The sequence below is a fragment of the Nelumbo nucifera genome, chromosome 1, assembly GCF_055504915.1.
Source record: "Nelumbo nucifera cultivar China Antique chromosome 1, China Antique-T2T, whole genome shotgun sequence".
Lineage (NCBI taxonomy): Eukaryota > Viridiplantae > Streptophyta > Magnoliopsida > Proteales > Nelumbonaceae > Nelumbo > Nelumbo nucifera.
The window spans coordinates 206,972,818-206,987,161 of record NC_142649.1 but is presented as its reverse complement, the minus strand read 5'-3'; the positions used below and the strand labels follow the sequence as shown (position 1 = coordinate 206,987,161).

Genomic DNA, 14,344 nt, shown 5'->3' with positions numbered 1-14,344 from the left:
AACCTAATGTCTAGCTTAATAAACTAAAGCATTCCATGGGTCTTAGCCATATGATGCTTGGACGTCTACTTTTGTAGATCTTGTAGCAAAGCCATGTTCCACTATTAGATCACTGTCCAAAGCAAAGAATTTCATAGAATTAATTGATTATAATGGACCTTAGATATATGATAAAACCATATAAATCTATACTACTTTAAAAAGCATGAATAGCCTCAAGAATATTTTTGGGAATTTTTTAAGGACAAAAGTTACCCCTCGATATTTAAATTTAAGGTAAAATACAAAAACCTCCCCTGAACTTTCTGACAATAATAAAAACCTCTCCTCAAGTTTCACTTTAATAAAAACCTCCCATGAAATTTTGAAAAACTCAACATAAACCTCCCCTCCATCACTATCCCCGACGAAAAACGTTTGATTGATGCATTAGTTTTCTTAAATGTCCATTTTACCCTTTTGCCAGTGGCAAAATCATGGACTTCGATGCTTCTTTTGGTGTAAAATAGGTAAAATCATGGCATTCGGTGCTTCTTTTATAAATGGTCTCTAATCGCTGGCCGAGTGCTAGGTCAAACTGACAATCAAGTGAAGAACCATTAGAACACGCATTTGAGCAAGAAGCTTGGGATAAGAAAGTAAAAGGGAAAACTTGGTGTCTCTTCATCACTAACAACCCTGAAAAGATGCAATCAAATAGATGAAGTTCTCAAGCTCCCCACAAATTCAAATTCTGATCTTCAACTACTGGTAACAGCAGTAGTTCTAAGCCCGTCCAACCCAAAGTGAACTAAGCTTTCAAAACACTATTGAAGCGTTTGACAAACAAGATCCAACTGTTAGTGAATGTTTTGAGAGTTCTTTTTGGCCCTTCACATATGATTTAAATTCAAATGCCCATAGCTTGGCAAAGCTTCTTGATGGATATCCCCTTGATGTTGTGGCCTGGCATGCCTTAATCTCTCTCTCTCTCTCTCTCTTTTGAGCAATGTCGGTTTTAGCAGCCTCCAAAAGTATGCATGGGTGTTATATTAACTTTCCATCTGAACAAGAGATGCATCCAAGCACTTATTTTGCTAGATAAACAATGTCTTGAATTCAAGCGAATGCAAATGAAATTGGAGTGGTTATTACATATAATTAAACTGCCAAACAACCAAGGAGAAGGGTGCAAAATGGAGAACATGACGATTCTGAAGGAGTACTTGTGGTTCAAACTGGTTGATTCAGACAAGACAAGGAGCATAATTGCCCCTTATCTCAAGAGAGCTCTAGCAATTGGAAACCTAGAATTCCCTCTCTACGTTGTCCATAGATGACCAGAACGTATGATTTTGATCGAAATGGAACAATGAGCATTGAAGAATTTGTTCCTTTTAACAAGTTTCTTCTTAAGGTTCAGCAAGCTTTTTCAGACCTAGAAAGAGGTCAGGGATTTCTTGTTGATGATGATGTTTATGAGGCTTTGATAAAGGTTGGGTTTTCCCTTGACTCTCTTGCTTTTTATACAGTCTGTGAGAGCTTATATCAGAAGAAGAATGGAAGATTCCGACTCGACGATTTTATAGCACTTTGTATATTTTTACAGTTTGTTTACTACATGGGCTGCCAACTGTAGAACATGAGGAACCAAAGTACTCTACCATGTTCTCCTCCTCATCTAAAGATACCCTCAGAATTCTTTTGGTGTTTGAGGAAATTGTGGAAGATCTAAAGCATTTTCTGCACGCATGAGTGTGAAGTTCTTTCTTCATGACTATTCTAGTGCCTGGATTGAAAGTGAACACGAGATCTAAGATCTGTTGTCCATATTTCTTTGTATAAGCATTATAAGTGTGTATTAATTGTTGGATTTCCAATGAACTAGTGGGCATGGTTGAGATAAAAAAAATGGAGTGCTCTCTACCAAATTGATTTGTCAATAGTAATAACTACTTGCTTTTACCATCATGGGTTTAATTTGCACTGTCTCCATGGCATATGTTTTAACTTGGTGAAGTTTCAGGTAGAAAAAAGCATGAATTCAAACTCAATGGAGCTACAGGGAGAAAAAAGGGAGGCACGAGTCTGAACTCGATGGAGTTTCAGGGAGAAAAATGGGTAGCATGAGTTTGAACTCAATGAAGTTTCAGGGAGAAAAAAGGGCGGCAATTGGGTTACTCAATTTAAAGTTTATTTCATTTTATGTGACATCCTATACAAAAAGGGTAAAATGGGCATTTAAGAAAATGAATGCATAAATCAAACGTTTTCCATCTGGGATAGTGATGGAGGGAAGGTTTATGTTGAGTTTTTCAAAAGTTAAGGGAAGGTTTTTGTTAAGGTGAAACTCGAGGAGAGGGTTTTATGATTGTCAGGAACTTCAGGGGAGGTTTTTGTATTTTACCATTAAATTTATTGATAAAAAATGAGGGAAAATAGGGTAATCGGTTATTAATATTAAATGAGTTGAAAAGAGATAATGTTAAGACATTCAATGCATTCAATTCTCTCTTATCAAATCCAACATTTAAGGAATTAACTTACATTCACCTTCATTGAATCATATATTTAAAACATCTTTGTTTCTTTTCATCATTAAGTTCTGTTAATTAAATCCATATATAATAAATTAATAATTCCAATAACATAAAAACTTATACTTTTAAAATCTACCCGAAAAAAATAATGTTTTCATCTAAGTGGTGGTAAGAAATTAAATCATTTTGGGTTAAATGGGCCAACCCATGGTACCACAATTAAATAATATAATTCAAAAATAGATAAAATAAAAAAATGGGAACATTTTAGCATCACATATTCAACATATTAAACAATAATAAGTATGATAAATAAGAAATATTTTTATTAATGATGGAAATGGAATGTAAAATTTAAAACCAATTGGATATATTCTCTCATTAAATCCTATATTTAAGATATATTTTTTCATCATTAAATTCTACTAATTAAAGACATAAAATCAATTTTAATACTATAAAAATAAATATTTTGAAAAGTAATTTGAGAATAAAACAATTTTCTTCCCTCCCGGTGGTGGGTAAGCAATTCAACAATTTTGGGTCAAAAGGGCTAATAAATAATGCCATAATCAAATAAAAATAAATTAAAAATGAATGCATTTTTAAAATATATAATACAAAAAAAGAATTGGGCATATCTCTAATTTTGTATATGCATTATAATAAACAAAAATAAGTATGAAACATAAGAAGTGTTTTTATTATGATGAAAATGAAATTCCAAATTTAAAATCAACCTAGAAACGAAATTATATCATAGTCAAACAATAAAACTTTTAAAAATAGAAAATGAAAAGAATCATACAAATAAAAAATAGAGAAAATTTTGGGTACATATCTAATGTTATATATTTATAAAAAATAAAATATTGAGTACGTCTCTAATATCATAAATTCATTATATTGAACAAAAGTAAGTATTATACATAAGAAATATTTTTTTTCAATTCTGATGGAATTGTAATACAAAATTTAATGTCAACCTAGAAAGCATACTACTTTTCTTTTTGGGTGGTGGGTTAGTATTTGGTCAAATGGATTAATCGATGACATGATAGTTAAATAATAAATCTTTAAAAAATTAAAAGTACAAGTAATCAAAAGAATAAATTAATTATGACAAACAAAAATTAAGTGTGGTAAGTAAAAATTGTGTATATAATGTAAATGAAATATATAATTTAAAACTGATCCGAAAGCAAAGTTATTTTCTTATTTAGATGATGGGTTTTTTAATGGTTCAACTTTTTAAAGAAACTCATGATGTCATAATTGAATAATAAATATTAAGAAAGATAGAACACAAAAAATGAAAAAGTATAAAGTTTTGTTAAAAACATTTGAGAACATTTCTAATATTCTATATTCATTATATTAAATAAAATTAATTTTTAAAATAAAAATTCATGTTGTCACGATTAAATAATAAAATTCAAAAATAGATAAAATGTAAAGAATGTATGATTAAAAAATTGGGAACATTTTTAACATTATTTATTCGTCATATTAAACAACAATAAGTATAATAAATAAGAAATGTTTTTCTTATGAAAATGGAATGTAAAATTTAAAATCAACTGAAAATAAAACTATTTTCCTATATTCTCTCATTATTCATTAAATCTCGTATATAAGGTATATTCTCTCATTAAATCCTATATTTAAGATATATTTTTCTCGTCATTAAATTCTATTAATTAAATCCACAACATTAATTTTAATAGTATAAAAATAAATATTTTGACAAAATATTTAAATAATGAAAAATTAAAATAGATAAAATATATAATACAAAAAAAGAATTGGGTATATATAAAATATTGTATATTCATTATACTAAACAAAAATAAATATGAAATGTAAGAAGTATTTTCATTAATGCTGAAAATGGAATGCCAAATTTAAAATCAACTAAGAAATAAAATGACATCATAGTCAAATAATAAAAATTCTAAAATTAAAAAATACAAAGAATCACAAAAATAAAAAAATAGAAAAAATTTTGGGCACATATCTAATGTTATATATTTATAAAAAATAAAAAATATTGGGTACATCTCTAATATTATACATTCATTATATTGAACAAAAGTAAGTATTATACATAAGAAATAATTTTATTAGTGATGGATATGTAATACAAAATTTAATGTCAATTTAGAAATCAAACTATTTTTCCCTTTTGGGTGGTGGTTTAGTGATTTGGGTCAAACAGATTAATCGATGATATGATAGTTAAATAATAAATCTTTTAAAAAATACCAGTAGTAAAAAGAATATATATAAAAATTATATATTAATTATGTAAAAGAAAAATTAAGTTTGATAAGTCAAAATCATTTATATAATGTAGATGAAATATATAATTTAAAATTGATTTGAAAGCAAAGCTATTTTCTTATCTATATGGTGGGTCAGTGATCCAACTTTTCAAAAAAACCCAAGATGTCATAACTGAATAATAAATATTTAAAAAAAGGGTAAAATACAAAAACCTCCCCTGAAGTTTCTATCAATCATAAAAACCTCCCCTATAGTTTCACTTTAGCAAAAACCTCCCCTCTATTTTTGAAAAAATTCAACAAATACCTCCCTTCCGTCGATGACCAAGACGGAAAACGTTTAAGAGATGATCATTTTTTTCAAAAAGCCTATTTTACCCTTTACAAATTAATGTGCATATGTTTTTACTAAAATAGCCATGTCTCAACAACTCCATAATCTACTCGAACATTGTTCATCTTCTTTCTCACAACGCACAACGGTAGAATGGTAGTGCACTCCCCCTCCAATCTTCCCTTTTCTTTAATCTCCCTGTGACTCTCTCTCTCTCTCTCTCTCTCTCTCTCCCCACCAACACAAAATAGCACTATTCATCATTCCCCTCTCCCCGACTAAAACACACAACGATGGCGATTGAATTCGATCTCCACCTCCAGCCATCCGACTGTCAATTGTCCAATAATGGTACTAGGATGGTGGACTAATTGTCAATCTCCACTTTCGACCTCACAAACTGTCAATCATCCAACAAATTGTTAGAGTCCCTTGATAAACTAATCCAAACCCCCCCCCTTCCCCAACCTTCTTTCAAATATTTTCAATCATATTTTTCAATTCCCCACATGAAATTTTCTCTGATTTCTGCAAATTCTTCTACTCTCACATGCATTAAATAAAAACTCTAGAAAAGTATATGGGTTCGATTATTTTAGGCCAAATAAGAAAAACCCATGTCAAATTTCAAATGAATTTCCTAGATTTTTCAGTGTAATACTGTTATTTGGGAATCTGCCTCTAAATTATTGAACCCATTCATCTCCTTTGATGGAAAAAGTGAAATTTCATTCACATGTGACAGATATCCTATTACACGTCTGTAAATTAAAATTCACATGTTTAGTCCAAAAAAACGGTGCAGGATTGTTAATACAAATCCTAATAAATCAAAGAGAGAAAAAAAAAACTATGAGGAGCCTCTGCGAATCGGACGGAGGTTGAAGTCGGAGCATGTCGTTTGTCTGGTCAAGAGCAAAGAACTGAACCCTAGTCTCGAAGCACTCACATCCAACTATACAAGATTCTTCTCCAACTGAAGTGTCTCTGATAGGTCGATGCCTGGAACCACTGTATAAGGCCCATTGCCGAAGAAAACAACTCCGTCCGATGCAATTGACGATGACAAATAGATAGCGAACTTTCGATTGAAATTAAACGCTATCGCAAGCTACGACGGTAGTCCAATTCAGTTGCGACCGAAGCCCGCCATTCCCTTGACACCGCTCGCTAAATGAGCCAATAGGGGAGTTGGGGCACACGAGAAGAGGAAGTGATGAGTGGCAGCAATTGGGCCAGGTTCTAATTCGTATGTAGAGGGAAGGGCTATCACGTACTGCAAGCTCGTCGTTAGTGACAGTGCCGGTGACGGTGTTCTCTAGGGAAAACCACAGGTGTGGTTGTTATAGCCGGGGCGAGGAGTAAAGAAGCAAAGGCCGCAACGTTGGGGGGAGAGAGAGAGAGAGAGAATCAGAGGGAAATTAAAGAAGAGGGAAGGTTGGAGGGGGGAGTTCACTGCCATTCTACCACTGTGCGTTGTGAGGAAGAAGATGAACAATGTCGAGCAGATTATGGAGTTGTTGTGATAGGGCTATTTTTATTTTGAAAACAATGATCATCTCTTTAACGTTTTCCGTCTTGGTCATTGATGGAAGGGAGGTATTTATTGAATTTTTCAAAAAATAGAGGGGAGGTTTTTGCAAAAGTGAGACTAAAGGAGAGGTTTTTATGATTGTTAGATACTTTAGGGGAGGTTTTTGTATTTTACCCTTAAAAAAGTATAAAAAACAAAAAATGAAAAGTAAAGAATTTTGTTGAAAACATTTGGGAATATTTCTAATGTTATATATTCATCATATTAAATAAAAATAATTATTAAAATAACAATGTTTTTACTTATGACATAAATGAAATAAAAATTTAATAATAATAATAATAATAATAATTGTAATTGTAATTTAAAATTTTCATATGCAATGCACATACATATTTACTACAAGTATTTAAATTTATTTTTAATCATATTATTACTTTTGTAAATTTTTTTTTCTATTTTAACTATATTATATCTAAAATTCAAGTTATTAATATAAATAAATTTTTCTTACGTGCCGCACGTGCTTAATTCCTAATCTAATTTAAAATTATCCAATACTTGAAAATCAGCAAACCAGAGTCAGCTCCGTTGTTAATATTTTTCAATGTTGGCGTCAAAGCTCAACGGATTTTTTATTTTTTTTTTCTTTTTTTACCTTTCTTTTCATGTTTCTTGCCTTTTCTTTATCTGTTATTGTTATCCCCCTCAGGGTGAGAGCTGATTCAAGGGAAAAGGTGGTGGTAACAAGTGAAGTGATGGAGAGAAGCGGTAAATGGATTCAAGCCCGAACTCTGGTGGTAATCAGAGTTTCACGCATTTTTTTTTTTATGAATTATGATCCAATAACAGTTTTTATCTACCACCACAAATCGAACTAAATGTGTATGTTCTCCTGTTTCTTTCACTAGCAATCAGGATTATCTCCGCCAGTATATCTGTTATTCATTATTTCAATGAATGTACTTATTAACTTGGTCTGGCTTTCTTCTGGTGAAGAACTGACAGATCGAGCTGAATACCATTAATGTTCTTGATACAGTAAATTAGATCTCACCACTAAAATAAACAAATAACTCCTTTTTCTCCGTGAAAACCTGAGAACCTTTCTAGCAGAAGGGAAAGAAGGGCGGTTGGCGGTTGCTAACCTAATCGTAATTTTGACCTACTGGTAGGCGTTGTGGTCTAGTAGAGGGAAAGAATCTATTTAAACAATGTTAACTGGCTTTGCAAAAAGGGTGTTTTTGAGAAGCAAATACCTTAATCAAATGCTTAAAGTCCATGAGTGTAGTTCCTTTATCGAGATTCTTATAGAAAAAGGAGGTGGGGTGGTGAGAAATAAGTGTTCTTTTCCTTGGAAGCTTCAGCAGAGAACAATCTGTGCTTCTTTGATGATTCTTTGTGCTTGTCACCTTTTTGGTAGCTTCAAGGAGGCTCTGCTTTGTGTGTTTCTTTTAGTAGAATATTTGGTGGCAATTTGAAGTTCGATTTTGTTCCTTTCTCGAGTGTTCAATCCTGTGATTAGTTCTCTTGGACTAAAATTAAAGCAATTAATTAATTCTTTGAGTGGACACTGTGGGATTGTTGTATACTTGTATTCAGTCTGGTCTTCCAAGCTAATAGTTATTGGAGACAGAAAGAAAAGCATAATTTTTTATTACAAAAAGACATTAAGTGTGCTTATTTTTAGGAAAGTGATATCTGTTCAGAGAACTGAGGGCAACGACTTCCATATTCTTCATGCTCAAGTATTATGAATTAAGGGTTTGGATTCAGCATGAAGCTCTAACAAGTTTTAGAGAAAAAGAAAATGATAATCATTCTATTATAAAGACCTTAATTGCCAATTTGTACGAAATTTAATGAGTCCAGAGGACTGAGGATAACATCCATATTCTTTATGCTTATGTATTAAGGGCTTGGATTGGGCATGAGGCCAATGCTCTGTTAATCATGGCACTCCTGTTCATACATCTGGAGTTGGTATTTTCCTTATCAATGGGACAAAGCTGGAGCTTCATCATCCTGTGCGGCTGTGCCTTGTGTTTCAGTTCGCGTTTTGGTATATTGAAGCCTAAGAAAACCACCTTAGTTGGCACATTTGTGCTAGTCTGATTAATGTATCCTCTGACGGTCTTCCATTTCCATTATTCACAAACACAAGCAGTATGAGCAAAATGCAAAGAGACAGATTTTAAACTCACTTTGCTAGATTCAGCTTAGGTCTGTCATTTGGCTCAAACCTCTGGCTGTAGAAATAAAGTTTGCTTACATAAAGTATGATGCACCCAAAAGTTTAAGCATTGACATAAGAATAACTTCAGGAACGAATTTATATGTCCAGGAAGCAATTTTCTGATGCTGGGATTGGAAAGACATGGGCCAGAGTGAAATTTTAGAAATCGATCTTCACAGTAAACAGTAGTCCAAGGGAAATGATATGCTGTCATGCTATGCTACTAGTCAGGTTGGAGTAATTGGACAGCAGAGATCTGGGTGATACCATTTGGGGTACTTTTGTTCGAATTCTATGAGTTATTTTTTCTTGCGTAGGGAAATTTCCAATGTTGTTAGTCATTATCTCATAGGCATTTCTATGTTGCATATATTTGTAGTGCACATTCATAGTTTTGTCAGATCTTCTGAAGAAAAGGATATCAACTAGGAAAGAGCCAATATACACTTTAATAATATAGAGAGAATCCTTTTTTATCCTGCTAAAGCTGATTTTATCATTACACAAGAACAGAGATAACAAGATGTTCACATTATGCAATGTAAACAATCCTGATGATCAACTACAAATTTAAACCCATAACCATATACCAGAATAATCTAGCATGCCACCTGATCAGGCAGACACATTACAAAACCAAGAACCCACTTATCAAAGCTTCTAGAGACAAGATATAGACCAGGGAAAAACCAGTACCATTAAAGAAGTTACAACATAAAACATGGGGGACAGCCTCCAAGAGAGCTAGTTTGTTTATTACACAGGAATGTAGGTTATATACTGTTCAATACTTAGCTAATAAATAGCTCCAAGTGCAATCGTTAAAAGTGATTGTCACAGGAAGATCTTCTACTTGAGATACTAGGAGGGGTGGTACTTGGGATTCTCTTCTCCAAGAAAAATTGTTAAAAAGCGACATCTCAGGGGTGGTACTAGCCTTTTTTCTAGTGGCAGTTTTTACATCACAACCATCAAGTTGTCCTCTTGCAACCACAGTCCGCTTGACTCCCCCAAAGACCCATCTCCACTTCTGCAAATTGGGGCTAGGTTCCAAGCTTCTTGCCCTGCATTTAAAGAAAAAATGAGCTTCAAAGTTCCTTCCTAAGTTCTAAGTACACCCACTAGAAAATGTTTAGTATAGTCTCAAACCATTGATGAATGGGTTTGGATCTCTTAGTAAGTCCATCTGCTCAAGATTCTGGTATTCCATGTCTTCATCTTCATAGAAGCTCATGTAGTTCATGGGTCCTGTGTAAGGTGACATACAGCTAATTGCATCAAAATTATCTGTTGGCTCAACATCCATGAGGTTGCAATAAGATGAAGTGGGAGAGATTTCTGCTGAACCACAATGTTGCTGTGGAGTTACTGAATTTTGAAACTCATTCTGCAGAAAACATTCAGATGCAGCATCTTGTCCTTGCGAGTAATCCTGTAGGAAGAGTCAGAGAAGCTTAATAAAAATAATAAACATAAAAATCCGAAAGTGGGAAAATTATCATAAATATCTTTCTTTAGATTTGAATGTAAATCCAGTAATTTGGTCGTCATTGTTGTTTATTTTAAGAACTTTAGTACCTTTGAAGAATCAAGAATAAGATCAGATGTGATCCAGAGGTCCGTGTGGTTGTTCCTGGTTAAAGCTGGCTCAAAGTCTGAAATTCTTGTAATTTCATATGGGGAAGTAACAGAGCTTGAAGAATTACTTCCATTATATAGCCTAGCAGTTTGAGATGAACCTTTGTGGCAGTTGCTTGAGAGCTCACTTGAGAAACTTGTTGGCATGATTTTCCCATTGGCAGAAGTTTTTCCTACCCTCTTACCTCTGGGTTCTTGGAAATCACCCATCTTCTGTCCCTGGTCATTCTTCTTAACTACGTGGCACAGAGCAAAAGCTTTCTGGAATAAGCAAATATTATGTCAATATTTGACAAATTAGAAAATTAAGTATTAAATGTAGAATTTATTTTTGTTCCACTATATGAAAATTTAAAATATACCTGAAAATTAGATGATCCTTGAGAAGGATCATCACAGAGTCGATATTCATGCATCACCCAGTCGGTCCGATCTCCTAGTGGGGCCCGTCCAAGATAGAAGACTAGGGTCTTCCGAAGCCCAGTCATAGAAGACTGACATACTATTTTCCGGTCTTTTCCAGTTGCTTTCCAATATCCAGATCTTGTGGCTCTATTTGTGCGTGAGCCATTTGGATACTTCCGGTCCCTGGGACAGAAGAAGAACCACTCCATATCACGTTTTGGGAGGAATGACTTGTCTGCAACACCATAAAGAAAATTCAGGTTTCATGTTGATAAAGACCCCAACAGTGAAGTGAAAATTGAAAATACGCCAGAGGAGGTGTTGTGGTTGCCTTTTTATTTTCATTGTATTATCTTGATAGAAAAAGGAAAATACTCTAATGTGAAATGACTTTTTTAAAAGAAAAAGGTGAGGTGCCTTAAAAATAGAACTCTTCAACTGGTTTAGTTTTAGTTTCTGTTGAGAACAAAATTCACAAATAGAACCTTTCTAGCACCACTGAGTTTCCCACTCACGGCACTTCAAGACAAGTAAGTTTTGATTGAGTACCACCTAAACAATTCAGGCTGTGCGGGAATTTCTGTTTTTGAGAGTAAATATTGGTTCCATAAGGAGCAGTCCTTTGACTGCCAGAAAACTTAATGTATCAACTTTGACTAAACTATTCTTAGGTCATGGATGAATCCATTCAAAGTTATGATTCATCCAACCATTAATCATCCCAGAGCAGTCCGGTGGCTTCAGTCTATAAAAGTTCATCTCCTATGTTCTTTAATTGCCAAAAGATCACAATGGTGAAGTTTTCTCCTGACAATTTCCTGAAATTTGACAGGATACTGATATGGAGAATCCAAGCTTCTACTTTTGATGGGAAAGAAAGTGGTTGCTAAGCTAGTGGATGAAGACGGACCTGACAACACACTGATTTTAACACAACTAAACGAGCAGGTATTTTCAATCCAAGCCAGCATAACATTAAAAAGGATTAATAAGAGTGGAGAGCCCTTATACTATTATATCTTTTGAGCTTCCAAAAGGTTTAAAGAGTACCTGGTAATTCCCATGGATCAAACTTGTACAAATCAATCACCGGGATTACTTCAAGCTCAATCTTCAACCCCTCCATCTTCCTCTTCAAGTAATACCCCACTAACTCTTCATCGGTGGGGTGGAACCTAAAGCCTGGTGGCAGCGATGCTCCTGTCATTTTCTGAACCCCCTGACTATCTGATCTGAATCTAAAAAAAATGGCAAAAAGAACAAAGATGAACACAGCTAGAAGAACCAGATGATTGAAATCTTCACCCAACTACCCAGGTATTTCTATTGAAGATTTGGAAGATCCAAAAATAAAAGCTTTTGTCAACACAGAATTTCTCATCAAGAATGGAGTAGAACTTCCGGAGAATGCACCCTTTGTGCAACAGGATCATTCTTCCTAAATTCAACTCCCCTCCGACAATGAGAAGCTTTTTCCCACCCTCGCCACCCAAATAATCAACTCTTAAAAGAAAAATACAAAATTTTTAAGGAGAGCAGAAGCCCAAAGCAATTGCAAAAACACAATCCTATACAATAAGTCTAAATCAGAACTCTAAGAAAAGGAACAGTTAGTACTTCCAAAGATGGAATTGCTTCCGATTCCCAGAAACTAAAAGCCTAGAACCATTCAAAATGCTATAATATTTGTAATTTTGAATGGCTGACTCTCAAAAACTGAGTCACTAAGAGGTCTTGAAGAAGGACCGTTAATGTGTAATTATGAAGAACAATTGGGTAGAGCAGAAATGAGGGATTGGTGAGAGTTATATAGGATTTGGGGGGTGAAGCAGTACAAAAACTAAAACACCGAAAGTTAAGTTTCACTGTCTGAAGCCAACCAAAATTCCAAAGTAAAGGCCCACAAGGCCCCAAAAGCTCTTCACCAAAGTTCTACACCCTGCCATATAATTAAGTACCGCCAATGAAGGATTACCTTTTCATTTTCGTTGTCCCGCTGTTGTAAGCTCTCCCCACATCATTATGAGTCAGACAAAACATTTTGTACTTTATTTAGTCTTCTTTGGCCCATAGTCTTTGTTCAATAAAGGCATTTTGCATTGTTCAAATATTATATTTGAGTGCCACGGATTTTGCATCTCTCTAAATGTGAATCCAAGGTTTTTAGTCCAAGGAAATTTCAGCTTTCTATTAAACAAAGTTGTTGGACATCTTGATGATATTAAAGCTCAAAACCCAATTATGTGTAATATCAATTCAGCAAATTCCTATGCTACAATTTGGAGGTGGCTAAACAAATCTATTCACACTTCTTTAACTGATGGTAGGTTTGGAATTAGAAAGTCTGCTCCTAAAAAGATAGTTTGAACAATCAAAATTCCGAGCTAGTGCTCAATTATGTGATCTTCAAACATATCTAAGATTCAAAATGTTTAGTTCATTTAGCTTGACAAGCCTGAGCTGAGGCAAAGTGAGATCGACAAATGGGAAAGATGTCATTGCTATATATCAATCTGAATTCGATATAAGTACGATTGATAAGATTTCAACTCAAATCCGATCTACTTACTGTCCTAGTGGATGTAGATGTTCTCAACCATATACTTAAGTACATACTGCAACTAGGACATGCAGGCTCCTTCCTGCACAAAAGGAAGTTGGATTAGAATGCCGCCCCATAACTGGTTTGTAGAGATGAGAAGAAAATTACTTTACTGAGTCTAGTTAGTTCTTCCAGGAGTGCTTCAACCGTCAAGGTAGGTAACTCTTAATAAATAAGAATCCAAGTACATAAACCAAAAAGGTGGAAGACTGGAAGTGATATAAATAAAGGGTAATCAAGTGACAGCCAAAGGATGAATAATAGCATTACAAGCTACGAGCCGCTGCGCCCATGACTCTGTAAGAACAAAAAGGCAAATTGTGCTTTTGTCTCTTTTAAGCTTTAAGCCTCAACCTCAATGGAGTGGTTGCTGCGACTGCGACTGCGACGGCTCTTTTTGGAGTTAGGAGAGGAATAGTTAGTTAAGCTTATTAGAGAGATCTAATTATTGTAAGCTAAGGACTAAGGTAGTAGGTATGAAACCAGATTGTAGAAAAGATTAAAAGTAAAAGATGAGATATCAATTTTTGATTTTGGAATCACAAATCAAAATGGAAAAAAAAAGGAAAGAAAGAAATTGGGTTGGTGTTTTCTGTGATGCATGGATTGGCCACCTTATCCTTGTCGCTGTTAAGTCCTTGCTTTCCGCCCCTTTGTCAATGCTGTGCCATCTGTCTTCCATGACTGAGAAGCCATGGGACTCAGATGGCTCAATGATCCATAATACTTAGAATTAAATGAGAATGACTGAACCATTTAACAAATTAAAGCCACATAAAGCCAACAGCCAC

General features: G+C 34.1%; 2 protein-coding genes across 2 annotated transcripts; one reads left to right on the top strand and one right to left on the bottom strand.

The window, feature by feature from the left end:
• Window positions 1–1,315: 1,315 nt before the first annotated feature.
• Window positions 1,316–1,618, top strand: LOC104610438 (uncharacterized). The gene has a single exon (XM_088901183.1). It carries the CDS (start codon window positions 1,316–1,318, stop codon window positions 1,616–1,618), a length of 303 nt encoding a protein of 100 aa, XP_088757309.1.
• A 7,738-nt stretch (window positions 1,619–9,356) lies between these two features.
• LOC104610390 (NAC domain-containing protein 71-like) lies at window positions 9,357–12,820 on the bottom strand. The gene is made up of 5 exons (XM_010276970.3): window positions 12,002–12,820; window positions 10,909–11,186; window positions 10,487–10,807; window positions 10,058–10,340; window positions 9,357–9,972 (listed from the first exon to the last, which is right to left on the bottom strand). Exons 1-5 carry the CDS (start codon window positions 12,156–12,158, stop codon window positions 9,866–9,868), a joined length of 1,146 nt encoding a protein of 381 aa, XP_010275272.1. The 5' UTR covers window positions 12,159–12,820; the 3' UTR covers window positions 9,357–9,865.
• Window positions 12,821–14,344: the final 1,524 nt, after the last annotated feature.

What these genes read in the sequence shown, in the direction of transcription:
- LOC104610438 (XM_088901183.1), top strand. Translation starts at nt 1,316, where the DNA reads ATGACCAGAACGTATGATTTTGATCGAAATGGAACAATGAGCATTGAA.
- LOC104610390 (XM_010276970.3), bottom strand. Translation starts at nt 12,158, where the DNA reads ATGACAGGAGCATCGCTGCCACCAGGCTTTAGGTTCCACCCCACCGAT. An exon ending in TGATCCATGGGAATTACCAG is followed by an intron (nt 11,187 to 12,001) that starts GTACTCTTTAAA and finishes ATGGTGTTGCAG; the next exon opens with ACAAGTCATTCCTCCCAAAA. An exon ending in TCCAAACCCATTCATCAATG is followed by an intron (nt 9,973 to 10,057) that starts GTTTGAGACTAT and finishes CTTTAAATGCAG; the next exon opens with GGCAAGAAGCTTGGAACCTA.